The sequence below is a fragment of the Micropterus salmoides genome, unplaced genomic scaffold, assembly GCF_014851395.1.
Source record: "Micropterus salmoides isolate LMB-PRFRI ecotype aquatic unplaced genomic scaffold, ASM1485139v1 Ms_hic_scaffold_16, whole genome shotgun sequence".
In the NCBI taxonomy this organism is placed as follows: domain Eukaryota; kingdom Metazoa; phylum Chordata; class Actinopteri; order Centrarchiformes; family Centrarchidae; genus Micropterus; species Micropterus salmoides.
Genome location: NW_024040707.1, coordinates 29,101,969 through 29,127,821, shown reverse-complemented (window position 1 = coordinate 29,127,821; position 25,853 = coordinate 29,101,969). Strand labels below are relative to the sequence as shown.

At 41.1% G+C, this 25,853-nt stretch overlaps 3 protein-coding genes and 1 long non-coding RNA gene across 20 annotated transcripts in view; 1 reads left to right on the top strand and 3 right to left on the bottom strand.

Annotated features, from left to right (window-relative positions):
- Positions 1-127: 127 nt before the first annotated feature.
- nr1h5 (nuclear receptor subfamily 1, group H, member 5) lies at positions 128-12,851 on the bottom strand. Of its 4 annotated transcripts, none has more exons than XM_038723302.1 (11): positions 12,700-12,851; positions 9,357-9,496; positions 4,811-5,209; positions 4,521-4,661; positions 4,266-4,390; positions 3,675-3,773; positions 3,485-3,581; positions 1,341-1,457; positions 1,157-1,237; positions 943-1,056; positions 128-706 (listed from the first exon to the last, which is right to left on the bottom strand). In XM_038723302.1, the coding sequence occupies exons 2-11, from the start codon at positions 9,451-9,453 to the stop codon at positions 504-506; spliced, it is 1,473 nt and encodes a 490-aa protein (XP_038579230.1). In that variant the 5' UTR covers positions 9,454-9,496; positions 12,700-12,851; the 3' UTR covers positions 128-503. The 4 variants fall into 4 exon arrangements, with proteins under 4 accessions (XP_038579230.1, XP_038579232.1, XP_038579233.1 ...); XM_038723304.1 differs by having other exon boundaries at positions 1,169-1,237; XM_038723305.1 differs by lacking the exon at positions 9,357-9,496 and having other exon boundaries at positions 12,700-12,820.
- A 982-nt stretch (positions 12,852-13,833) lies between these two features.
- Positions 13,834-21,159, bottom strand: slc66a1 (solute carrier family 66 member 1). Of its 10 annotated transcripts, none has more exons than XM_038723290.1 (9): positions 21,022-21,159; positions 18,878-19,071; positions 18,660-18,789; positions 18,125-18,212; positions 17,499-17,653; positions 17,316-17,408; positions 16,769-16,954; positions 14,573-14,683; positions 13,835-14,294 (listed from the first exon to the last, which is right to left on the bottom strand). In XM_038723290.1, exons 1-8 carry the CDS (start codon positions 21,037-21,039, stop codon positions 14,597-14,599), a joined length of 951 nt encoding a protein of 316 aa, XP_038579218.1. In that variant the 5' UTR covers positions 21,040-21,159; the 3' UTR covers positions 13,835-14,294; positions 14,573-14,596. The 10 variants fall into 10 exon arrangements, with proteins under 10 accessions (XP_038579216.1, XP_038579219.1, XP_038579225.1 ...); XM_038723289.1 differs by having other exon boundaries at positions 14,581-14,683; XM_038723288.1 differs by having other exon boundaries at positions 13,834-14,683.
- LOC119905910 lies at positions 19,820-22,958 on the top strand. 2 transcript variants are annotated; one of them, XR_005444904.1, is made up of 2 exons: positions 19,820-20,271; positions 21,733-22,958. It is a non-coding gene; the product is annotated as an uncharacterized LOC119905910 (long non-coding RNA). The 2 variants fall into 2 exon arrangements; XR_005444903.1 differs by lacking the exon at positions 19,820-20,271 and adding an exon at positions 21,157-21,294.
- Positions 22,959-24,926: 1,968 nt separating this feature from the next.
- The window catches only part of trim33 (tripartite motif containing 33), a 33,218-nt gene continuing 32,291 nt past the window's right edge, over positions 24,927-25,853 (bottom strand). For all 4 annotated transcript variants that reach the window (XM_038723284.1, XM_038723285.1, XM_038723286.1 and 1 more), the window contains one exon: positions 24,927-25,694. In XM_038723284.1, coding sequence (XP_038579212.1) covers positions 25,470-25,694 — 225 coding nt within the window. In that variant the 3' untranslated portion in view covers positions 24,927-25,469. The remainder of the gene's footprint in view (positions 25,695-25,853) is intronic.

Here is a 25,853-nt window from a genome sequence, read left to right as displayed (position 1 = left end):
GTGAGATCAGTTCTCATTCAACACTTGGAAGACATTTATTTGCTTTGCAATCAGGATGCTCGACTATTAGCTCTCTGGCAGAAGAGTAGTGAAAGGGAAAGTTTCCAAGGATGAACTCCAGCTAGCACCCAGTTTGCAGTTTTTGCTTTATTTTAACATTACTCGGCATAGTGAAAGTTTACATGTTAGCTGTTTACAACAGTTATAAAAACACCTATAAAATATATTTTGTCCCAACAAACTGCAGCAGTCCACAAACAAATTTCATTCCCATTATAAGCTAAAATTCAATAATGACTGCAGGTCTGAATGAACTGAAGTCAGCTGAAAAAATTGTTCATGTGATTTCCAAAAAACGAGACCAAATAATCCAACACCATCTGATGAACATCTGGTGAAAATCTTTTCTAAAATGTTTCTGTACAATTTCTCAGCTCATACAGAACCGTCTAGTCCTTAAATTTTACCATGAAAATTCCCAGAGATGACAGTGGTCCTCTCCGTCAGTGTCCAGGCTGCTGTCTTGTCAGGAGGAGGTAGTTGTGACGGAGGGTTCGCAGCTCAGTCAGTCTGCCCAGCAGGCAGCCAAACCGCTGCGGTCCCCCTCGCGCAGCTCCACCCTGAGCCCCACACACCTTGGATAGCAGGTCCAGGATCAGTTCCTGCATTTTGTCAACACAGCTGGCTGCCTGCAGGGACGCACGGTCTACAGGACAGGGACACAGAGAGAGACAGGTCCATAACACTAAAACATAGGTGAGATCTGCTTCTTTGTGTTTACATCCAGACATGGACTGACACCTTCAAGTTGCCAAACACCTACTGGAAAAGTCAAATGTGCTGCATGAGTGAAGTTAACTGAGTGAGTCATTCAGAGGCGTAGTTGAATTAGTCTTGATTTGGCACATTTCAGGCCAAATGTTCACAAATTAGAGGTCTGACCTGAGCAGAGCAGAGCTGTAGCAGTGAGCAGGGTGTATTCAGCCTCCGTCACCCGCAGCGTCGCCATGCTGTGGAAGAAGCTGACCACCGGCCCAAAGAGATCCTCACTACCTCCTGTTCAAACCAGCAAATAGAAAATTGTTAATGTTTATGTTTGAACTAGGTTTTTTTCACAGCGTATTAGATCTTCGATATTTTGCATGTCTGGATTCACCTGACTTCCTACTTTGGATGTTTTCCTTCGACTCTACATTTCTCAGCCAGTTGTGTGTTGACATACTGAAAAACTGCAGGGCTGACAATGGTGAAAAAGATTTGTTTACTAAATATCAGACTGGAACTTGCTTCATATTGACTTGAATGATATGGAATCATAAAAAGTCTGTTTGTTTATTCACCTGGACTGGGGCTTGTTGGGTTGTGGGAGAACTGCTGAGCTGAGAGCAGAAACACGACCTCCAGTGAAGAGGCAGACAAGAGAGAGCTCTGGTCTGAAAAATCCAGCAGGTCAAAACCTGTGAGGGGAATAATTCAATTCATTCAAAGCTTTATTGGCATGAATGTGTAACAACAATATCGCCAAAGCATCATACAAACTACAAAAGAACAATCAACCCCATACATTTAATTAAACAAGTAATTAAAGCTTATGTGTTTGTGTGTGTTAGAACAATTAAAATATATTAAAATAAAATAAATAAAGCAGTAAGAGTGTGTGTATGTGTGTGTGTGTGTTAAAAAAAATTACAATGAAATAAATATAATTGTAAGCGCGTGTGTGTTAAAAAAATAAAATATATTAAAAATTAAAATAAAATAAATAAATGAAACAGTAAGCGGTGTGTTAAAAAAATAACAATATATTAAAAATTTAAATAAAATAAATAAATGAAATGGTAAGAGTGTGTTAAAAAAATAAATAGATAATATCATTATTTATTTTTAAATTCAGTATATGCTTACTGTATAAGCTCAGTATTTTTTAGGAGTGAAATGTTGATTAAATAACAGAATTTGAGGATGTCCCATTATGTTTTTACAACCTTGTCTGTGTTATCACATGTTATCATTCGCTCAACACAGTGGCCGTGATGAACGGTAGCAGTATGTACATCTATACCATTATGTATTTATAAAAACAAATCATCTTTGCACAATGACAATATGACCAGTCATCTGTTTTTGCTTTTTTAGTTCCTAGAAATCATTCCAAAATATCATTATTTAAAGAATAAGTCCGGTGATAATCTTAATTTTCTTATTGTCACAAATCCCATGAAAAGATCAAATCCAACAATGAATTGACCCTTCTGAGAAATATTGCCCTTGTCGCCAAAGTCTGATCCTGGTGCCGTAAGTAATCATTAGCTCACCAAATCTGCAGGTAAATGTAGTCTCACTCCAACAAGTGGACTTTTTAGTCCAGTATGAAAAACATTTGCTGAAAATTGTGTTGCCCACTTATGAATTTAGGAACTTCATAGTAGCTTAGGGTTTATTAAATTGGCAAAGCTGGTTTTACAAATCCTAATCCAGAGGCCACTGGTCATGTTTGATGTTAACAGAGAAACAGACTGGAGTCTAGAGGCATACCAGTTGCTCTGTGCTCACAATGACAGTGCTAAATTTCTGATTAGTTAGTAGTTGTTGACCTGATGGTGGGGCTGGATTCCTTCTTTTTTTCTGAATCCTTTAATGATATAAAACAATGAAATCCCCAGATTCTTTGCAATTTTTTGTTGAGAAACATTCTTAAATAGTTGTACTGTTTGCCAGCGCAGTCTTTCACCGAGCGGTGAACCCCATGCAATCTTTACTTCAGACAGACTCTCTGGGATGCTCTTTTTATACCCAATCATGTTACTAACGTGTTGCCAGTTAACCTACTCAATTGTCAGATGTTCCACCAGGCGTTTTCTTTCAGCAGCATTTCACAACTTTTCCCGCCTTTTGTTGTCACTGTCCCAACTTGTTTTTTGAAACGTGTTGCTAGTGTCAAGTTCGAAATGGGCATATAATTCTCAAACAATATTTTCTGAGTTTCACTCTTTGATAAGTTCTCTTTGAGCTATTTACAATTAAATATAGAGTTTCAATGATACCCACATTTACCTTTTACACAGCGTGCCAACTTTTTTTGGAAAAGGGATTGTACATTTCATCCCAGTGAGAAATTGAATGTGTGTATCCAGTAGTAATTATTTCAGTGGTTGAAATAATTCAACAACTATTGCATGTTGTTGTATGATATGACCAAAATGGTGGACCAACAGACTGACATTGCCATCCCTAGAGCGACCCATAGAACACGGCAACAAACACAGCGCAGGGCTTCACTTACAAAGGCTTTTCAATTTCATTTACATTATTCTTCTTACTGTAGGAGAGCGCCACAGAGCAACAGACCTCTCTATGATCTCCTTGAAATTTCCTTGTAATTGGATCAGATTTTCCTGTTGTTATATTGTATATTTCTTTCTTAAGTGAACACAGCAGAAAGCCAATTTTAGCTTCTGAGGTTGTACGTTCAGGTTGATCTTACCTGGCACTGCCGTGGCAAACTGTAGCAGTCTTTGCAAGTGTGGTGATACAACATCAGACAAGCCCTCCCCTTCTTGCGTACATGGCCACTCAAACAACTGAACAGACAGGAAACCAAAAGGGCAACATAAAGAAGGTAACTGGTTTGAAAGTACAACTATTACTACTACTGTTTCCACACTGTGACGTACCCTGCAGTGGCTGCTGTCCTGTGCTCTGTACAGTCGATGGGCCTCCACCATCCTGTCCACAATGTACTTCTGTTCTCGGGTTAAACTGGCAGAAGAAGCCTGGTGCACATGGAAGTTCACACAACACAAGGTAGAAAGTGCATTAAGATGAGAGATAAATGTGGGAAAGGGGGAGGAGAGTTGACACTAATCATCCAACCTGCTACACAGCTACTCATTTATCCAGCCATCCAGTTAACCAGCCAGACCACAAAATGACCAACCATCCAACAAAACATGTTGACCAAACAACCTTCTACCCATCCATCCCACTAACATCTGCGTTCTGAAACATCAACAAACCACGTGATCACCAGCCAGCCAACCCTTCAACAATCAGCCCGACCAGTTCATCAACTAATCCAACAGTCTAAAAAAATGTGATTGTAAGTACAGCTGAGGCTGAGACATTTCACTAAAACACAAAAATGTCAACCTCATGAGCAAAAGTCAGGGGATCATCAAAGTCATTAGGATTTACTCTCTGAAGATCTGTACAAAAATTCCCTAGCATGACTAAAAACTGCTCCACTCAGCCCTGCTTTCTAGTACCTGTCCAGGTATCCTGCAGGTAGAGCTGACCCGCCTGCTGTCTGAGTGCTCCTCTTCCTCCTGTCTTCTACCTTTACCTCCTTTCCTTAGTCGTTTGGACTGGCACTGCACCTCTGTTAGAAGGCCTAACCAAAATAAATGCATGTCAAACCAGCCAAATGCATATTGATTTTTACCAGGTATTAATTACTCTCATCAATCTTTCAATTTTAGTATCACTTTGTTTTATGTCAAAGTCTCGCAGAGGTCACTTACACTCAGCCAGCATTCCCACAGCGCGGCACTTCCTCAGCCGGCAGTCTTGGCACTTCCTCCTCATGTACATGTCCATTTCACAGCCACCGCCACTCTTACAGTGATACACGGCCTTTTTAGTCACGCTACGCCTAAAAAAACCTACAGCATCCAGGCAAAACAAGAGACAGAAGGACCATGCGGGGTTGCAGCAAAATCTTACTAGATTACATTTCAGAATACAACTAAACAGCTTTGGAGAAAAGAATAAAAAGATACAAAGCGTAGAAAAAGTGAACAGTGAGAAATACCTTTGCATCCCTCACAGGTAAGAGCATTGTAGTGATACCCGGACGCTTTGTCTCCACACACCACACACAGCTCGTCCTGACCTCTGCTCTTTCCTCCCAACCCCACCCGTGTCCTCCGCCCCAGAGGCAGACCTACCGCCCCAAGCCCCTGAGCCAGGCCTCCGCAGTGGGGGTCGGGGCTGGGATCACAGGGGGCCTCCAGGCATTGAGGGCTGTAGTGGTACAGAGGATGGCAGAGCTGTGAGGAGGAAGAAGAGGAGGAGGGAGATGATGTGGTGGAGGGCGGAGAGCCATAGAGGGAGAAGGGCAGGTTGGCAGCGCTGTACTGTTGTTGGCTGTAAGGGAGCAGCTGGAGGTCAGGATCCTGCAGGGGGTAGCCCAGAGGGTCAGCCAGCATGTCTGAAATGGAATAAGATGGAAGTCCAGGAACAAAAACTTGTTCTAATTGTTTTGTAGGTCTTAAAACCTAATGAGAGAACTGTGCACCGACACAGATAGACCGCGTCGATGTGGCTTTTGCTATTTCATGTTCAGATTTGTGATCTGGTTCAGTTTTCCTTATAACATCTCTACCCAAAGACTTTTTAGACCTGACATTTAACATTTACTCATTTACTCATTTGGCAGATGCTTTTATTCAAAGCGACTATTGTATGTTGTTCCTCAAATTTAAAGAACTTGGAACTTAAACTTCTTATGAAACTCTTTAGAGAACTACTGCTTCCTGCAATGCACACTGGTGCTGCCTTTCTGTCCAATCAACCAAATCAAAGTGCCTTTGTTTCCGTAACTAACATCCCATGGGTTTAGGATCAGGATGGTGATATTATACTGTATATTTTCCTTATGGTCAACAAACTGATCCTACTAATAAGTACTGTAGTCTCTGTAGCTAAAACACAGACGACAAGCACCAAATGTAAATGTGTAAATGTGGGTAAAAATAGTACGTAACAAAATGACAAACTGTTCTTCCTGTTTGAGTAATGTTTGCTAAAAAACTACTTGGCAATGGGCTGTTTTAGAAAATGACTGAGCTTTTTAAAAGAAATGAAACTATATATTTGTGACAGGTATTTACAGAAGTCAAAATATTAAGAGAAGGACGAACACCTAGTTTTGGTCTTTTCATTGGATTTGTAGACAAACACCACATATCTGTTAAGAATGAGTGTGTTTCAATGCACACTACTATTCTAGTTTGACTCATATCATGGTTTTGATCTGGCATCTGATGTTTACGTAGAACATAAGAAACCTGGTTATTTATTTCCCTGTATACATCATCATCTGTGTACTGTTATCCCGGTTTCAATGGGAGTAGGCTACTCCCAGTAGCATTTTCAGGGTTTCTCAAAATCAGGATAAGACCTTATCTAGACTTCTGAAACCAGGATAAGATGTTTCCACGTGCAACACATAACCAAGATACTACTTAGCATGTAAACTGAGAGGCTTGGATCGGTCACTATGTTGTGACGTCCAGCAGGCATCCTTCCCAAAAAAAAATGGTCAATACCATAAAAATACATATATAAAATATTTCTCACACACACATAAAAAAAAAACATGGAAGAAGACCGAGGAGTTTCTGTCAGAAAAACTGCATTCGCAAGACCAGAAATGTGAATAAAGATTCCATGCAACAATCTTAATCTTAAGTGTTAAGTCAAAGAGCGTCATAAGAATATGTTCTTACGTGACTCTTGTGACTTAATGCTTTTATGGCTCTTGGGGGATACAATAAAAAGCCGAGAGTGAGACCCTGTGAACTTGTTCAGACTGCTGAAACAGGATGCAGCTGAGAGCTCCCTGTGCCATTTAGGACTTTTTGATCCTCTTTTCTGGACGCTTCATTCAGTCTATAATTGCCGTTCAGTGTTGCGATGGACTGAAACGTCTTTGGAGTGTACGTTAGCAGCTTGTGTTTTGCAAGTCCTGTCTCCTTTGAGAAAACATGTGTGACCACTGGCAGCCTCTTAAAGCACAGCTGGACCAGCACGACTGGGACTGCTGTGAGATCTGTTATGCACTGATTAAAAGGAGAGCCCACCCAAATCTCAGGAGTCTCAGGGCTGCTGGGGATGGACATTTAATGGGTAAACATGAAGCTGAGGGCTGACAAAAACATCAATATGATCATGTATTCTTTTAGATTTTGGTCTTATGATGATCTGATGACAATAGCTAGATTGTTGGGCAGGCCTAACACAAGACTTAGTGACTATCTTGCCAGGCAACCAGTGGAGACTCCAGGAAATCACTGCGCCCCGGTCAAGGAAGTCCACCACATAGCCTCCTGTAAAATCACAACTTGTCATTTTTACAGAGGAGATCTAACATCTTAATTAGTGAGGTGTAGAGGTGTTGTTAGGTGCTTTCTGTTACCTTTGGACAGAGCCAGTCTAGCTGTTTTCCCCTGCTTCCTTTATGCTAAGCTAAGCTAACTGTCTCCTGGCTATAACTTCATGTGTAGTGGTGTCAGTCTTCTCATCTAACTCACATCCATCCATCCATCCATCCATCCATCCATCGTCAACCGCTTATCCTGCGTACAGGGTCACGGGGGGGCTGGAGCCAATCCCAGCTTACAACAGACGAAAGGCGGGGTAAACACAAGGCAGCTCTGCTCTGTTAGGTCGGAGACTGTACGTGTCGTAAGGGCTGGTACTATCAATACTTTGCCAGTCAGTCTTCAACCCTGACTAACTGAATATTGATGAGTAATAAATAGTCTCTCTGATCGAGTAAATGGCTGCATCAACACAATCATCACTTTAAAGGGCACTAATGAACCCCTCCTTACTCCTTCCTTTTGTCTTCTCTTTCATTCTCTCTCCAGATGTTTCCTGTCTTTACCAGAATGTGGCGGTGAGGGTTTGGGGGGGGTCCTTGCTTTCTCGGCATGTGACAGAACTGTGATTCGCACTGTTTGTAAACCATTTGAAGACTGTCTAAACACTCCTCGGCCTCCCTTCCATCCCACGCACACTAGGGAGCCAAACAACATCAGCAAACTACCCCCTCCCCAAAGCTCCCCCACCGCCCCCTCCTCCACTGCTACTAAGGACAGAAGGGGAGACAACAAGGGGAATTTGTTGATGATACATGTCAGTATAAATAGATCCTCCGATGCACGCTCAGCCTCCCTGCATACGCAGTGAGCCGGCTGAACCTCCTCAAGAACTTTTTTTTTTTCGTGTCACCAAGTTCTTAAAGTGACTGTAGTACTTGTAATTTACTGAAGTAAATAAATGCTTGACGTTCATTCATCAAGTGTGAGAGTGAATGACATGAGGTTGTGCATTCACATTCTTGTTGTGTAACAATATAATGTATAAATTTCCCATTTACTTAAAGCAAGCCAACAGAACTTTGGCTGTTACTTTGGCTGTTACTGACTGTTAAATGTACAAATGTAATGTGACAGTAGAAGTAAAACTGCAGAAAAGAGTCACAAACAGTCAGCAGTCTGGCCAATTAATGTCTGTTTTATAGCAATCCCAACCTAAAGTTCGGTAATGTAGCCACCATAAGTTGTTGAAGGGCAAAACCCTGGAGGGTAATGAACTGAACTGAGTTGCTTATGAACGCAACTTTTCATTTGTAAGTAGAATGCTTTTTTTCTTCTTTCAGCAGTCACATAGTCTCAGGTTAAGTCAGCGCTGGACTGAATCAACAAATCAGCTGACACATGCAAATTTCTCCAAAGCTGTTGAAGAAATCGCAGTATTTCTGAAAGTACACGTTGAAAAGTCAGTAATAGCGTATAGAAACACGTGTAGATATTAGTGATCCGGTTATGACTGAGGTCACAGCAATTTAATAGGCCTGTTCACTAGACTTCCATTTGATTTTTGTGTCACTGTAAAGGGTCGTTTCACCCATATTACAAAAAAGATATTGCTTTACACTGGTGGTATCTAACCATGCAGATAAAACTGAGAAAACTGTTTTTCATAAGAACTACGTTCTACTGAAGAAATAATGTATAAAATGGCTATTCTGTGGATTACCCAGGGTTACAGAGACACTGATTCTAGAAAGAGATGGTTGTGTGTAATTTGTTAAAGCTGAGAGCACTACAAAGTTATTCAAGTCTAGTTCAGTAATATGGGTGAATTAACCCTTTGCAGCAGTAGAAAACAGAAATATCTACCTGCCAGGGAATTTGAATTCATTTACCACTGCCCGATAACAACGAAAGTGCTTTGCAAATAAAATGTCTCCACACATTCAAATCCCATAAAACACGAAGACTCATGTCTGCATATCCAGTCTTTCCTGTGCTTACATTCAACCGTTATTTTAATTGTATTATCACATGCCAACAGTCTAGTTGAGACAGAGTACCACAAAGTCTCTTATTAGTCCATCTTCAGTATTTTATCTATTACTGTAACTGAAATATGTCAAGTAACCTATTTTAGAGAAGTAAGAGAAGGAACAGAGGTAGAAGGAGAAGAGAAAGTAACAGGCTGAACAATAGCGAAAAAAAAAAGTGGAAGAAGGAGCAGAAGAGACAGAAGTGTCACTGTGGACTCACCATAGTACTGAAGCTGCTCTGTGGAGCAGTAACCATCCGAGGCAGAGAGAAACCCCCCTGCTGAAAAGCTCATCTCCAACTCGGCCCACTCTCTCATCTGGACAGAATATCCTCTCTTTAGCTAGTAATGCAGGATCTATCTTCTCACACACATGCAAAAACATAAACACACACACTGACAATTACTCAGAGGATTCACACAGATATGAAGGATCTGGGAAGTATGGAGACATTCCTCAATCCCCAGGATGGGTCCAGGTCTCTTAGCTGTCCAGGCTGATATCCCAGCCTATTTTTAAAAAGCAGAGAGAAAGAGTGCAGCTGAGACTCTTGATCTACGGTGGATGAAGTGCTGGAGGAGGTCTTACCCGTCCCCGGGGGATAGACGAAAGGGAAAGCGGGGACACCCAGGAAGGACAGGGATGGGACTGAGGTCCAAACAGCTGGACCTGGTCGGGACTTCACAGATCAGAAGATAGCGGAGATGGATGGAAGGATGGATGCCCTCATGTGCAAAGTGGGGGACATTCAACACTCACGGTGTGTGTGTGTGTGTGTGTGTATATGTATATGTGTGTGTTGAGTTTTGTATCTCAGAGCGCAACAGCTGGGCTGGGCAAAGAAAACATTTTCTCAATTTTATCGGCTGAGTCAAATAAAATAATTCCCATCACTACATCGATTGTTAAAAGGTTTTATTGAAGAACATTTCATAGACTAATGCTTCTTGTGGAGCATTTGGCAAGTTCAATGTATTTGACACAAACCCTACTACTTACTTTGAACTATTTACTATGGTTAATATGTGTGTGTTTGCTGTGTATGTGTGTCTCTGTTTGTCCTCCAAGCCTCGGGAGTGTGTTTACTCTGCCTTTTGTTTATCGCTGTTCTGTTTGTGCTGCAGTTAATATTGGACAGCAGTTAGATTTAAGGGACTCGAGGACCTCCGCCTCCCCCACAGACAATTAACCAGGCCGGGGCAGAGCGAGAGGAGTCGAGGCCTGAACCGTCCAGAGGAGACAGAGGAGTGACCTCAACACTGGCCTGTAAATCTCTGAGCAGGGACGTTTGACATGCAGCATGCTTACGGAGGATTAACGCCGTCCCCCCACCCGCATATCATCCCTTTCACTGGCTCATTATGGGAACCAGGTCTGACCAGTGGATAGTAGAGGATTAGAGATGAGCCAATCATGCTCACTGAAGCTGTAGCCTTCACTAGATCGATCTCAGTGACAAATGACACAGGAATTCGGTTGCTAGTTACACGGTGTCTTTCCTTTGAAGATTATGTCCAAAGGGTCAATTGCTACACATGCGATCACGGTGCATTAAGACAACACTGCTTTGAGTTAAACTGTACTTTAGGGAAAAGCACTAACTAAAAGAAAATAGCAAATAAATAAAAGTAAATTGTGTCTAACATGTCAAAAACGCATAATGTATCAAAAATATATATGTATATATATTTGTTGCCGGTACAAGGAAGGTCAATAGACCACCAAAGTTATTATAAGTCATCCTGAGGGAGGCATGAATTTGTATCCCAACTTTCATCTTTTGATCTACCCAATAGAGACATTTCACTCAAAACCACAAATGTGACTGCTGCTCACCAATATATTTATATAGGTGCCTGAGCATTCAGTCTCTCTCCGCTCTAGGTCACTTGGTTTGGTTGGACTTTGTGTGATTTTATTTTTAATTTTTATTTTACAGCTGTACACACATACAGTACACACATTACTGATGAACTGAGTGCATACTATATTTCTTAAATACATTTATTCTACTTTAAAGAGTCACGTGTGGTCTCCACATTTTATCTTTCCTTTGAGGCAGGCCCTGACAACTTTGACCTGCTGGTAGCACTAGAGGAAAGGTCAGGGAATCACCCAAGTTATTCGAATTCATCCTCTGGCCACCATAGATATTAGCATCAAACTGCATGGAAATCCATCTAATAGTTGCTGAGATATTTTACTAAAAAACAGAAATGTCAACATAACATTAGAGGAGTTGGTTGGATTAATGCCACAAGCAAGGTTAACAAATAACTGAGGCTTAATAATGCCCATGTGCTGATTTAATAGAATAGTATCATCTGCGTAAAGTGTAGTGTATCATAAGCAAATGCCTCTATATGATAGATTGGTGGTAGTTTCTGGAATGGCATGGATCCATTACTAAAGAAGAGGTGTTCTGTTGTTATTTCTCAGTTAATAGCAGTGTGTCACGACCCAACATTTGTGGCAAACAAGCCATCAGCTATTCCTCCAACTGACCTCTGAGGAATGGAAGGAGAGTAGAGAGCAGGCAGCAGGGCTGAGAGTGACACTAAACGATGGGGACAATATCGGGGAGCGTGCAAATGTCACCATGGATCTTCTGGAGGTGTCACATTGTTGGACACAGGCCTGACTATGAGGGCTCTCCCCTTGGGAGATGAACGGGGGGGGGAATTTCAGATTCCTGACAATGTGCGCACAAAAAAGGAATGCGGTATAATGAGACGAGCACCCCAGAGATAGAGGGAAGTCTAGCGTTTCCATGTAACACAGTTGGTTCAGACCAACTGATGGCATGTGCAAACCCTTGAACTCATTAGTCCTGAATCACTCATAGCACAAGCCTAGAGAAAATTCAGCATATCATAAATCCCATTCCTCTCCATGTGGCCAGCTCCTCTCTTTATCAGAGAGTTGCTGGCTGGTAGCTGCAGCTCGATAATGGCCTGGACTGTTTACTGATACTCGCAGGAAACTGCCGCTTACATTAAAATGGCCTCAGCATTCATGAGTAAAGTCCATAGCTTATGTTTGAGCATAAGAGAGTGTGGTTAGGGGGTTTTGGCTATCATGAGAAGGAATGTAAATTTGATTCAAATGGTAGTTATGTCTACTTATATTATTTGTTTGAAATCATTTCCTACAATCTGTAGAGGCTATTGAGATTGAACTCTCAACTACATTGTTTGCACATTTTTTTCTACGTTCTGTCTATTTTGATACAGAGGTTATATATGCTGGATGTAATCAAATCAAAAAAATATGTTTTTTTTAAACATACACACACTACCCTGCTTAATGCAGCATGCACAGTTCCTATCAGGTATGTTGAAATGGCAATTCAGTGTTGAATTTTTAATCTTCAAGAGAAATTACTCTAACAAAATATAATGTTAAATATTAAATATCTTCTTTTAACCCCTATAGATGAGACTGAATCAAAAATGCAGGACAGTAACATTTTAGGTCAACGATCACTAAATAGCATTACGTTGGCTTATGAACAATTCTGTTTATGTTGCAGTTGTCTAGGTAAGCAGAGGTTGTGGACTTACCGCTGATGGTGGGAGCCTTCCTGCTTCACCAAATGTCCCTAATGTCCTCTCGCTTTGTCCAACTATCTCACTTTTTGTAATGTTGGCTCCAGCCCAGCCTCCATCCTCACACACACACACACACGCACACACAAATACACACAGAGTAAACAGAACCTTTCAAATGAGACAGTTGCTCTTGACCTGTGTTTGAGCTGGACATGCGGGAACCTGACCAAAGATCTTCTTTTCCTGTGGATTCTCTTGCAGGACAGAAATGTGCATTGGCGAGAAGAAATCATTCAGATATTTTATGGGGAAAAACTTGAGAAATACGATGGGAAAACTTGGGAAAACTAAAGCTGGGGTACAAAAGCATTTGACGGTAACGTGTGTCTCCGTGTATGTCAACACGGGGAAAATTAAAAATGTCACAGATTTAACATAAAAATCCACAGCATGGGACCTTTTGATTGCACGAGGGACATGAACTGGCAACCTCTGAACCACAAAGGACCCCCCTCCCTGCTCTGCTTGTAGGAACTGGAATCATCTCATTAACAAATTCCCAGTATAGAGTGTTTATAAACAGCTTTTTGTTCATCCTTGTGATGGATGGATGCTCCCTATCACTGGCTCTTCCTGCTAACTCCCCAACCCGCTTAACAATCTCTCTGCCACTGTTTCACAACCACACACACACACACACTTACTGAACCCTTGATATTTTCTCTACTGACCTTGCTTCCTCAGTGGGTGGGCCCTTACTGTTCTGCGTATCATTGCATTATGTTTAATAGTGAGGGAAAGTGTCTATGCGGGGGTGTAACTGAGAGACCAGCGTAAATGTGCTAATGAAGAAAAGCAACGCGGCTGTCAAGGCCTCCCAGGAGCAGGTCAAACACAGTTGCTGGGGGTTGAGGTCAGTGAAGGCAAAGGGTGATAGGTCAACATCAAGGCCAACAGCAGGCCTTGACTTCTGCAGGGCAGAAAAAAGTGGGAGTTGAAGTGAGTAAACTGTAGGGGAGGAGAAGCTAATGGGGGAGTGTTTCTTCTCTAAAGGAGCAGTTAGAATAAAATTTATAAATCAGTAACACCATTAGGAAAGTAATTGGGACAATACTAAATGATTCAATCAACACTTCACCCAGAATCAAAGGAATATAGAAAAGTATTTATTAACTTTACATTACACCAACCCACTGAAAATATTTAATACAAGTACAAAACAAACTATAGATGTGCAAAACATAAAGAGAGAGAAAATAAAAATGTGTAAATTAAACATGGTAGAGAACACCTGTGTAAGTTTGCTTTTTAATTATGACCCTTGCTGTAAACATCAATTAAAACTTTACAAAATACAATTCACACTATTTTGCAAAACATTTCTTCTTTGACACACAGACACATCACTGATTCAAGATTCAAGTTACATGAAATACTGTAAACAAGATCAGACAGGCCTTCATGCAGTGGTCAGTGTCATGACTTGTCATAAGTTTTTGGCAAAAAACTCTGTAATCATTTCAGAGAAACCTTTCTGCGGTCCGCTCACCCTCACCAGCAGGTTTCTGACATCTATATGAGGTCTGCCATCAAACTGAGGATGGGACCTAAAATCAGGAGAAGGAGTTCAGGTCGGCAGGAGTTAACATCCATGTGTCATACCTTAAACCCTCAATCGTCCCTTTGAACCACGAACATTAAGAGCAGTGTAAATCACATCGCAGCTGAACCCACGTGAAGAAATTCATGTGCCACAGTACTTTTCCAGATGAAAGCACATTGTAAACATTAAAAAAAGAGCATAAATACAACTATAACATTTAACTAAAATGCATGATGGTTTGTCCTGATGTTGTTAAAAATGTGATATGGAGGGTTCACTGACTGTCCCACCAGTTCAGTTGCTGATTTAGCTCCCCATCAGAGGCGCTGTCTCATCATGGCCGATGCCCACATCCACCGGAGATTTGCGGTAAATTATGAACTGAATGGAGATCTGAAAAACACTGTTAAGAAAATCTAAAGAAATCCTGGGAAATAATCAGTCTAACGCTAAACCAGTTACTGACAAATCATTTGTTGACACCCTAATTCATGGTGTTAAGAAAAATATATTTTACCGAATGCAAGACTGTGAGTGCTTTATATGTCCCCAGGACTCCCCAACGTCCCAGGTTCTCTGTGTAGCGATTTCTAATTTAATTCATTGCAAATGTGTTAAATATATATATATATATATATATATATATATATATTTTTTTTTCTATATAGGCTGGGCACGTTTAACGTGTTATCGCATTAATGCATTAATTAACGCAGACAATTATTTTATCGCACGTTTATTATTATTTTAAAGGTTCGTTGCTCACTGGCTGAATACACATACAGTCAAAGCATGGGTCACAGGAGAGGTGGCATGTTGATCAGACTGCTAATCACCCAAACAAGCAGTGGAGGGAGGCTTCGGCAGACTACACTGGATGCAGTGTGTAGGAGAAGTAGATAAACAAAAGCAAGACAAGCGATCAAATGCCATAGCGAAGTGGATAACTGCACACTGCATGCTGATTAGTATTGGGGAAGATGTCGGTCTTAGGAATGTTCTTAAAATCACAACGTAATCGTTTGGCCCCGCGGGGTTGCTCTTTGCCCCGGTGATCAGACAGGGAGACAAGCGTTGTAGCCTATTTAACTTAAGTTAAAATTACAGGTTACATAACTTTAACTGATAGGCCTACATCTAGTGGTGTTAGCAATGCGAATTCCCTCCTGTTGATGTCCTATTTAGTAAACAGTAATGGATTATGGAAAGTCACAAACTTTGTGCTGTGCTTCGCAAACAAAAGGTTCAAGACAATTCAACTTCGGCAGCGTGTGCGTGAGACGAGTATAACCGCGACAGTTTCACGGGAAAACGCTCGCTTGTCGCTACGCCTTGTGCTCGACCACTTCACCTCACTCTAACAGGGACAGACTGTTTATGCTGCTCCCTGATAAAGATCAGAAGGTGCCTGTTATGATGTTCTGATCGTGGCTCCGGACTCTGATGGCAACTTGTTTTAACAAGCTAGATAAAAGGTAATGCCCTGGCAGTGGCAAATAGCTCAGGTTTTATATTTGATTTGATTACATTAATGTTTAAGTTGAGATTTACAAGAAATATTTTATTGCTATTGTGTAAAGGGAATACTGCTGGGAAAAAGCACCTTATTTGTTAAGTGTTTACAAACCACGTTATTACACTTTTGTGTTATATAGCAGTACATTTAAATTAAAACTGCGCAATACACCACTTTAGAATTCATTATTTAATTTTGCGCATCGCAGGAAATCATCCGATTTTCATAATCGTGATTCATCATTGCCCAGCACTATTATATATATATAAAATCTCTCTCTCCACACACGATATAAAGTAACGAGTATCCTGCATTATTGCCTAACTATTGCACTCTCGTTGCTGATTGTGTCCTGTATCAAAATGTAGCTTGAACCCTTTTGTTATTTTAGCTGGTGCATATTCTAAAATAAAGTTGCATTTGGTCAAATTACCAAAATTGAAACGCAGACAACCTGGATCCTGGTGGTATTTTTCCAGAATTTCATTACTGAAAAGTCTCTGGGTTTATAAGGCTGCCATGTACATTCTCCTAGTGAGCACTATTCCTAAAGAAATAGTTTAGACATTTTTGGGAATACATTTATTCACTTTCTTGCTGAGAATTAAACAGGTTACTACCACTCTCATGTCTGTCCATTAAATATGGATATTTTTTTTTGAGAGAGAGAGAGAAATCTTCTCATCTAACTCTTGGCAAAAAAAGCAAATAATAAGGGGCAGCCAGTGTACATTTGATACTCCTGATTCTTTGCTGGCTACAAGCCAATTTCCCCATGTGTGTTTGGACATTTGACACTATATATTGCGTTTCCACGCACGCAGTCATAAGACCTAAACGAATCTGATGAAGTGTCATCTCTACAGGCTCAGCACTGTCTGAAATGTAGCATGTACATGGGATTAAGGGCAACCCAGAGGCCTGGCAGCAACGGCCATGTTTTTCTTTCTTTAAAAGGATACCATAAGGTCTAAGCAGAGGGTGCCGAGGCTGCCGATGAGCCATGGCAAGTGATGGACAAGGTAGCTTATCTCGCTCTGGCCTTCATCAGGGTTCTTCAGTAGGACACTTAGGCCATATGTGGTGTTTCCCAGGATGACCAGTGCAAACAGAAAGTAAGACACTCCCTCTGTCGACTTCCTTTTGAACTATGGGCAGAAATGAGAGGACGGGTAGTGGGATTAACATAAATCTTATTCTTTTAAAGAAGATGTTTTAGGCAGTCACCACATTATTTTCCACCAGAGTGATATGTGCAGTGATATAAGCAGATTACAGGGGGAAACTGTCCATTCTGTCAGTGCAGTATTTACACTTTCGTTGTCGCCAGCTCAGTTTTCAGTTACATAGAATTTTGCCTCTTTCACTTTGACTTGTGCAGATTTAAACTTAAAATTATTATGAGGGTACTTGTTCTAATTTTCATTATTCATTTATTATTAGTATTTGCACAAGTATTAGTATAGGTAAATATCTTTCCACCTACAGTCTACACTTTGTCATACTCACATTAGTATACATCTGGGGAAGTCTGGAACAGAGGTACAGCACGGACGACACTGAGCCGATGGAGAAACCAATAATCTCTTTTGTGGTAAAAGCCTGAAGCGACAGAGAGGCACACAAAACATTAGACCAGAAAAAAGCCAAACATAACTGGTTCACATTGCTCAGGTCTCAGGTAGGACTCACCTTGATAGAGCTACCTTTGGAGGTTGAGAGCAAGGCACGACTTCTGAAACCAGAGGGAATCATTTCCTGTTGGGTGCCTAACCCGGGGAGTTGAGCGAGGCTTGTGGTGAAGCCCAGGACACAGGCCACACCCACCACATATAAAACCATCCTGCCTGGGGAAGAGAAAGCACCTGTGTTCACCATTAATACTAGGAAAGACATCTTAACACATTCCTGCAGACAAGGATTACTGCGTCAAAGGTCACCAGTACAGGAACAAACATGAGGCATGTGATGACATTATTACAGGGTACATGTCCAACACCTCTTATTCTGTCTGGACTAGTGTTGCATCATTGTTCCTCAGCACTGATACAAGAAGCTTGTTCATTAAGCAGCTATATCAGATAAGATAATTAGACTTTCTTGAATCATGAAAGACTAGAAATTAAATACATGCTTGGGGTTATTCATTTCATTTGTATTCCATATGTTAACAAAGGCCTATATGGAGGATACAAAAAGACCACTAAGATGCAAATAAGGCACACAACACAAAAAAAGTATTTGGTACTTATATTCGGCATTTAAAAAATGAAAATTGAGAAGTAAAACAAACGTAAACACACAACAAAACCACTCACTTTCAACCATTCTGTTCTTTATCTTGTAGTAAAAGTACATGGCCAGCATCACCAAGTCAGCTAAAACGTAATAAATGGCAGTATATGTCTGGATGACAGGGAGAAAGACACATGTAACAAGTCATGAAAATATTAATTTTCTTCACACAAAAAAGTTATTGTATTGTAGGATATTCACAAAGCTATTTGTGTCATTATTTGACAATAGTCAAGCAATGAATAAGTCAATAGATATATAAATTATCAGTGAAAAACATTCATCAAGTCATTGGATCAAGACAATTATTTGCTGGTAATAGCTCTAAAAATGTGACAATTAATTTGCTTTTTATGGTCATAACCTTAAAACTACTTTTTTCCTTGAATGAGAACAAATGTAATTTCTGGTTTTCATAACTTGTAATGAGCATTTCTCATTGCTCTATAAGATTAAGATTTATAGCTTAATTTATGATAAAACTTAGTTAGTTGCAGCTCTCCTGTGTCATGGGAAACACCCTTACACTGAGGCAATCATTATATCATTATAAATCACCTGAAGTGGAAGCTGGTCTGCCAAGAAGGAGCCCACCAGGTTGCAAGTGTCACCCCCCAACCACATCAGCAGAAACCAAATAGAAAGGGCGTTGTGCATATTCCCTGTTCTGCATGAGCTGTAGTATTGCCTGCGATCACGAAAAAAAGAGATAGAAATTGTGTTCAGATAAAAGAGCATTTCTTCTGAGAGGCAGAGACACCGCCACAAACACTTACGGCATTGAAGACACCATGAAGCAGAAGATGGACAGGAGGCCTAAGTAGACGCTGGCCATATCCCTCGCATCCTGGGCACATTCCCCAAGCCCTTCCCAAACCCATTTGGATCCATTAGGGCACAATGAAGTGAGGTTTCCTTCAGTGGTCCAAAATGCACCCTGTGTGGGGACTCCGTCTGTCCACATATTCTGCTGAAGAGAAAATCCTCTGTTACTATCCAGTTCATCAAAAAAAATCATCCTTATTCTACATCTTTAGTTCTCACTAAATCGCCAGCCTGCTAACAATGTTTACATGGCGCTTTCAAGAGAGCATAAAATGAAAATGACATAAATATCTCAACCATGTGGCACAGGCGTGGAGTTTCCAGAGCTCAATCACACTCAAATCTTCCATGTCAACATGAAAAGAACATCTCATACGGACCACAAATCCCGACATAAGGCTGTTTTCCCAGTTGACACTATTGTAACAAAGGTTACCTGTTTAGATCCACACTCTGCAGCTGACACGCTGATTACATCAAGACACTATGTGTAGCTTAATTTATACATTAGGTAACGCTAGAAAACATTTTCCCCACACAAAATTCACTCAACAAACCAACCTACTTGTTAGCCACTTAGCTAGCAACGACAGCTAACTTAACACTAACGTTACTCAATAATGGAAAGCTGGCACGCGCCTGTGCCTTTTACGTCGAACACGTCTAACGTTATAAATGCTCAAACTGGAAATGAATAAAGCGCATTTATCTTGCCTGTGTGGTCGCTGACAAGCCGGCAAAGTCCTTCAAAGAACAAACACCCCTAACGTTACACGGAAGAAGCCCATAAACAAGCTAGGCCTGTGTCCGTGAGCTGATTGGTCGTTACGATGAAACCTCAACACTTACCTTGCGGCTCGTGGGCTCCACAACAAACCAGACCTTCAAAATAAAATTTTGAATCGTGGTCCGGGAATGTACATTTATTGTCCATTTAATTACTTCGTCGTGGGTTGGGAATGTGTGGCAGACATCCCTCCAAGTTGTCTTTAATGGATGTGTATTTACGAAGCTTAAAGGAGGTGAGTCAGTCGAGAACGGGAAGAGGTGAGCTTTACGGTAGTGCCCCCTAGGTAATGCAGTTTATTTAGGGCCATTATGAATCGCCCGCATAAATTGAAGCGACCAGAAAAGTGGACCGACAGCTTGTCAGACGTGCCCATGCACCGATTTAAGGGAATGCCAATATAAGAACTTCGGGAAAAGTCACTGTACAAGTGTAAAATGTCGAGTAGGCTGCCGGTCCAATTCAAGCATTGGCTGTACATCGAGATCATCAGAAACGTTCCCTTTAAGGATGTGTTATGGTTTCGGGGGGAAACCTTTAGTCTGCTGCTTCACACAGGTCAGGATCAACATCAGTGTGTAACAGTCTCTCGTCGAGACATTTTAGTTTTAAAAGACGTATTAAGGCTGTTGGACAAGCTAATGGTAGCCTATGCTTTCATGTTAATGTTACTTTTCTGAAGAACTGGGCCAATCTGATTTTCCAGCGCTCACACATTTCACATACTCTCATTACATACCTACAAGCCTTGTTAAAGTGGATTAATTTCCCCACATGGTAATTCAGTTAGTCCCTAACCCTCCTACATTCTTCAACTAGCTTTGCATTTTAGTGTGCAGCCGTGAAAAAGCAATATGCCTACACCTATAATAACCAGACCAATCCTTTGTAAACCGGCCGGGCAGGTATGCAAATTTTCTCAGTGAACTTCAGAGAGATGGTTGGACTGACTGTGAGTGTAATTACACAGTGACAGTAGCTGTAGTTTGGCACTACAATCAAGGGAACAACCGTTTGAGAGAAGCAGGTCAAGCCAGCCGCCGTTAAATTTAAAGTGCACACAATTAGGTCATTGTTGTTATCACATTAGCCTACTTTTAGTCATAGCCAAGCCTACGTTACTTGTCCAGGTTATCTTGTTTTCAAGACAAAAAACTAAAGTTGATAATGTCAATTTTACTTCATGTTACACTAAAGTCTAAAGCGGGAAAACTAACTTTACATCGTCATAAAAACGAGAAAGCATCATCTTTTGACATTACATTGCTTACTATTGGTAAACACAATTGTCAAGAGAAAACATCCTACCTGGGGGGAAAAAAACATGAAATCCGACGTCAGACTATGACTGAAAGGGACGAGTGGTTGAAGAAGTTATTTCTGAGGTGACGCAAAATGTGTCAGCTGACAGTCTTCCAGACTGACGACTCAGCACCTCACCACGCTGATGTCAGCTCGTTCAGTTTTGTTATAAGTCCAGTTTCCACTGTGGTCACGTGCTTCTCCTCAACTGCTTCCCACCGCTGGAGACGTATTCTAACGTGTCGAGGTGCTTGTAATAGTAACCGCAGTCAACACAAGGTAGGGAACTGAAATAGGCAATGCAGAAATCGAGGCTACGGTATTTGTATGGTCATACAATAGCAGTTCAAATAGACCCCGTTGACTATTCCACATGTAATGTCCAGTTTCATTCCTTGCATAATGTCTTGTGTTTGCTGTATTTCAGATTATTATATTAATTATTATTATTATTAAGTAGTAGTTCACAGTTTAGAGTGTACCACAGTAGGCCTACTCCTGTATGTAGTGTAGACTGGTCATGGCACTCTACACAAATTGGCAGACTTCAATAAAGACATTTGACAGGTCACAGTAGCAGCACATGTGTAGGCTATTGTTCACACCAGTGCTGCTGACTGCTGCTTCAGTTTCAGGGTTCTGGTATTCTGGCTTGTTGGCTTAACTGGCATGTCTTCCTGGGATGCTTTTAACATACCGGTATCACTGTTCCACCAGCTGCAAGACAACCACCATCGTCCCTGTACCAAGAAGGTCTGCAGTGTCTTCACCTCCATTTTTAAGATAAGATCAACTTATTCCCACACCAGGGAAATTCACTTGTTACAGCCGCGCTAAAGTCAAAAGTAGAGGAAGAGTGATAAATAAAAACAAAGGCAATACACTATATACACCTTTCACTCATGCAGATTTAACCACAATGGATAATTGCACATAATACACACATTGTAGAGATGTTGTCCATGATTGATGTCAGCTTGGCTAATGTCCTCCTCTCACCCACTCTTTTGCACTTTCTAGGGAGCAGGACAGAGCTAGCCCCCCATGACACTGATTGTCAAACTTGGCACTCTGTGCTTAAGTACCACACTCTGCAAATGGGTATTGGACTTCCTCACAAACAGACCTCAGATAGCTGGGAGAAGCAGTCACCTGCCCTGTCCCGTTCATGCTGTACAACCACGACTGCAACCCAGACATGAAGCGAACTCTTTGCGGACGACACCACCTTCATTGGCCAGATTTCAAACAACGCTGAGACTTCATGTTGGGAGGAAATTGACAATCTTGCAGAGTGTCGCACAGAGAACATCATCATGCTCAACATCAGCAAAACCAGGGAGCTGATTGGTGATTTTATAAAAGTGGAGCTGAGTGAAGCAGCAGTGGAGCTGAGTGAAGCAGGTCAACAGTTTTAGGTTCCTGGGAATCAGCATCACAGTGATGACATGGTCATCTCATATCTCCACCCTGGTAAAGAAAGCTCAGAAATGGCTGTATTTCTTAAGGAAACTTAAGGCTAAATTCTTGTTAACTTTTATCAAGAAGCAACAGAAACTGACTACAATTATCACAAACTTGCATGGGATGTGCATGGCCCAGGACAAGAGGACTCATTGGTAGCCATGTAATGAGCATCAGTGATATCTGTGGGGTTAGGTGCCTGAGGAAAGCCCAAAGGACAGAGCAGCTTCTTTCCACAGGCTGTGAGACGCCTCAACTCCACCATAAATAAATGACACGGAACTTTCTGTAATAGCACATTACCATATTACCTTGTATAATGTATGTCTATAACTGCAGTTTTTACTTTTATTCTATTCTGAAATTTTTATATGTGTTCTGTGTGTGTAATGTGAAGGGGGCTACAACTTTAATTACATTGTGCAGACCTGTGTAGTACAATTACACATAAATGTACAATAAACCTTGAATACAACCCACCCATCACAGTATTTAGTAACTGTACACCTGAGCTGGAACCAATTTCCAGAGGATTAGACTTGCACCAACTTTGACCACCTTTGAATCCAGATTAAAATGGTTTTGTATGCACTGCTTTTTACTGAACCTTAAAGGATAACTTAGGTATTTTTCAACCTTAACCCTATGTTCCCATGTTTTTGTGTCTAAGTGACTAATTGGGACATTTGTTGAAATTTGTCCAGCATTGAGCAAGTGCTCTGAAGTCGGCAGCAGTGAAACAGGGCAACAACATAATCCTTGCGGGCAATTGCACTCCATCAAAGTATGTCCACTAAATTGCTTGTTTTTGGCACTTACACTATCAGATTGTTATTTTAAGTGTCTGACAACATTTTAGAAAGGATCTCAAAAGAGATACTGTTTTTCAAGAGTAAGATCCTTTTTGTTTAACCAGAAACAGTTAATATATTTCGTCAAAGCCAGGTTAAATAATACCTTAATTACCCTTTAAATACTCAGAATGAACGATCTTGCCCTCCTGTATTTGTCTCAGTTCTAAAGGTTTTCATTTCGTTTAAAAATGTTTATTTGCATTTAATGTTTGATGCTTTTTCCTTTCTCTTTCTGTTCTTAGCGTACTATACTGAGCAAAATTATAAACTTAACACTTTTGTTTTTGCGGCCATTCATTATGAGCTGAACTCAAAGATCGAAGACTTTCTCTATGTACACAGAAGGCCTATTTCTCTCAAATATTGTTCGCAAATCTGTCAGAATCTGTGTTAGTGAACACTTCTCCTTTGCCAAGATAATCCATCCACCTCACGTGTGGCATACCAAGATGCTGATCAGACAGCATGGGTATTGCATAGGTGTGCCTTAGGCTGGCCACAATAAAAGGCCATTTGAAAATGTGCGTATTGGGTGGTCGGGGGGTGGTCAGTATATATTCCCTCACGCTGTGCACTGTTGATCAGGTTGTTGATTATGGCCTGTGGAATGTTGGTCCACTCCTCTTCAATGGCTGTGCGAAGTTGCAGTCAGGCCGAGACCCCAATGAGGAGGAAGGAGGAACAAGCATGCAGATGAGCTTCACTTCCCTTGGTTATGCAAACCGATTGTTGCAGCAGCTGTCCGGGTGGCTGGTCTCAGAGGATCTTGGAGGTGAAGATGCTGGATGTGGAGGTCCTGGGCTGGTGTTGTTACACGTGGTCTGCGGTTGTGAAGCGGGTTGGATGTACTGCCAAATTCTCTGAAACGCCTTTGGAGACGGCTTATGGTAGAGAATCATAAAGAAACATTCAATTCATGGGCAACAGCTCTGGTGGACATTCCTGCAGTCAGCATGCCAATTGCACGCTCCCTCAAAACTTGCAACTGTGACATTGTGCTGTGATGGAACTGCACATTTTCGAGTGGCCTTTTATTGTGGCCAGCCTAAGGCATGTGCAATACCCATGCTGTCTGATCAGCATCTTGATATGCCACAACCGTGAGGTGGATGGATTATCTCAGCAAAGGAGAAGTGATCACTAACACAGATTTTGACAGAGTTGTGAACAATATTTGTGAGAAATAGGCTCTTTGTGTACATAGAGAAAGTCTTAGATCTTGGAGTTCAGTTCATGATGAATGGGGGCATAAACAAAAGTGTTGTGTTTATAATTTTGTTCGGTGTATGTAAAGCACTTTAAATTGCCTTAGTGTATGAAACGTGCTAGACAAATAAACTTGCTTTGTCTAATGTTTTTAGTAACGCCTGTTCACTTACTACTGTTGGGTCTGTGGGTTATCCAATGAAATGCAGCAAATTACATTTGTAAGTATCAAGACAGGCATCTTTAAATCTGGACAAAATAAATCAAAATTATAGTGAGAACATGGTTTTCATTTTTTGTTGTTCTTCTTGTTGCAATTTAGGAGAACTGCTCTTTTAAGAGCTCCAGGCAACACCAAACCTGCTCCACACCACACATTTTCTTTGATATATTTCAATGACAGGTTTTTATTGATGACGCACCCAAACATTTATACTGTAGGAACACCTTCAGTGGGCTAGATTCTCTTATTTACATAACGCTTCCACAAAGTCATACAAATACTTGGTAGGTTTCATGTCAAAGTATTGATATAATACATTAACAACAGGGGATAGCTGATTTTAATGTTTTATAAAGGAACTATCACAACAAGTCTACAAATGAAAACAGATGATAGAAAAGAAAGGACCAATCGTTAACTTATCTACTGGAAAAGAAGTCCTACTTCAAAATCCAAACAAGCGAGTTCTTGAGTGTCCCTGAAATAAAAAGGGTATGCAGCTCTTCTATGTTTCTGACCTCAAGAGTTCTGACAAAGGCCAATTTCTAATGGAGTTGACAGTAAATCCTATTAAAAGGCAAAGATGATATACCAAGCAGTTTGAACAGCGAATCTCGTCCTTTTAGTTTGCTGCCTCGAAAACAAAGGAGAAGTGTGGGACGTGAAGAAAACAGTTTCACTTCTCTTGTTTCTTCTGTGGTTGCTTCTCACTTGATGTGGACCACTTTATCATCTGTTTTTAACCTTTTGCGTCTGGGCTGTACGAAGTCCTCCTCAGAGTCATCTGTGTCGTCATGCTCCTCCTTTTCCTTTGTGTCCGGGGACTCAAGTTCAGGTGTTTCAGGAAAGCTCTGCCCTGGGAATATGTCCTGCAACTTCTCCTCAAAGTACAGGCTTACTGCCTTGCCGGATATCGCCATCTCTGATCCCACCTGCCGGAGGAGGAGGCAGAGGGGGTGGGAGAGGAAGAGGGGGAAAGAGTGATATGGAGGAAGCAGGTGTAAGAGTACCATTGAGTAGGATGAATGAATGGGTTGAAGCAGGGAAGAGGAAGCAGAGAATGAGGAGACAAATTAGATCTGGTTAAGACT

Bases quoted from the DNA above. Each gene is read 5' to 3' on its own strand.
- nr1h5 (XM_038723302.1), bottom strand. From the start codon at position 9,453: ATGAGAGAGTGGGCCGAGTTGGAGATGAGCTTTTCAGCAGGGGGGTTT. The intron at 5,210-9,356 runs GTGAGTCCACAG...ATTCCATTTCAG, and splicing joins AGAGCAGCTTCAGTACTATG to ACATGCTGGCTGACCCTCTG. The intron at 1,238-1,340 runs GTGAATAAACAA...CACCATTGTCAG, and splicing joins CCCAACAAGCCCCAGTCCAG to CCCTGCAGTTTTTCAGTATG.
- slc66a1 (XM_038723288.1), bottom strand. The intron at 17,409-17,498 runs GTGAGTCCTACC...CTGTCGCTTCAG, and splicing joins CCAAAGGTAGCTCTATCAAG to GCTTTTACCACAAAAGAGAT. The intron at 14,684-16,768 runs GTATCCTTTTAA...AGTGTTTTTCAG, and splicing joins CCCTCTGCTTAGACCTTATG to ATCTCCATTCAGTTCATAAT.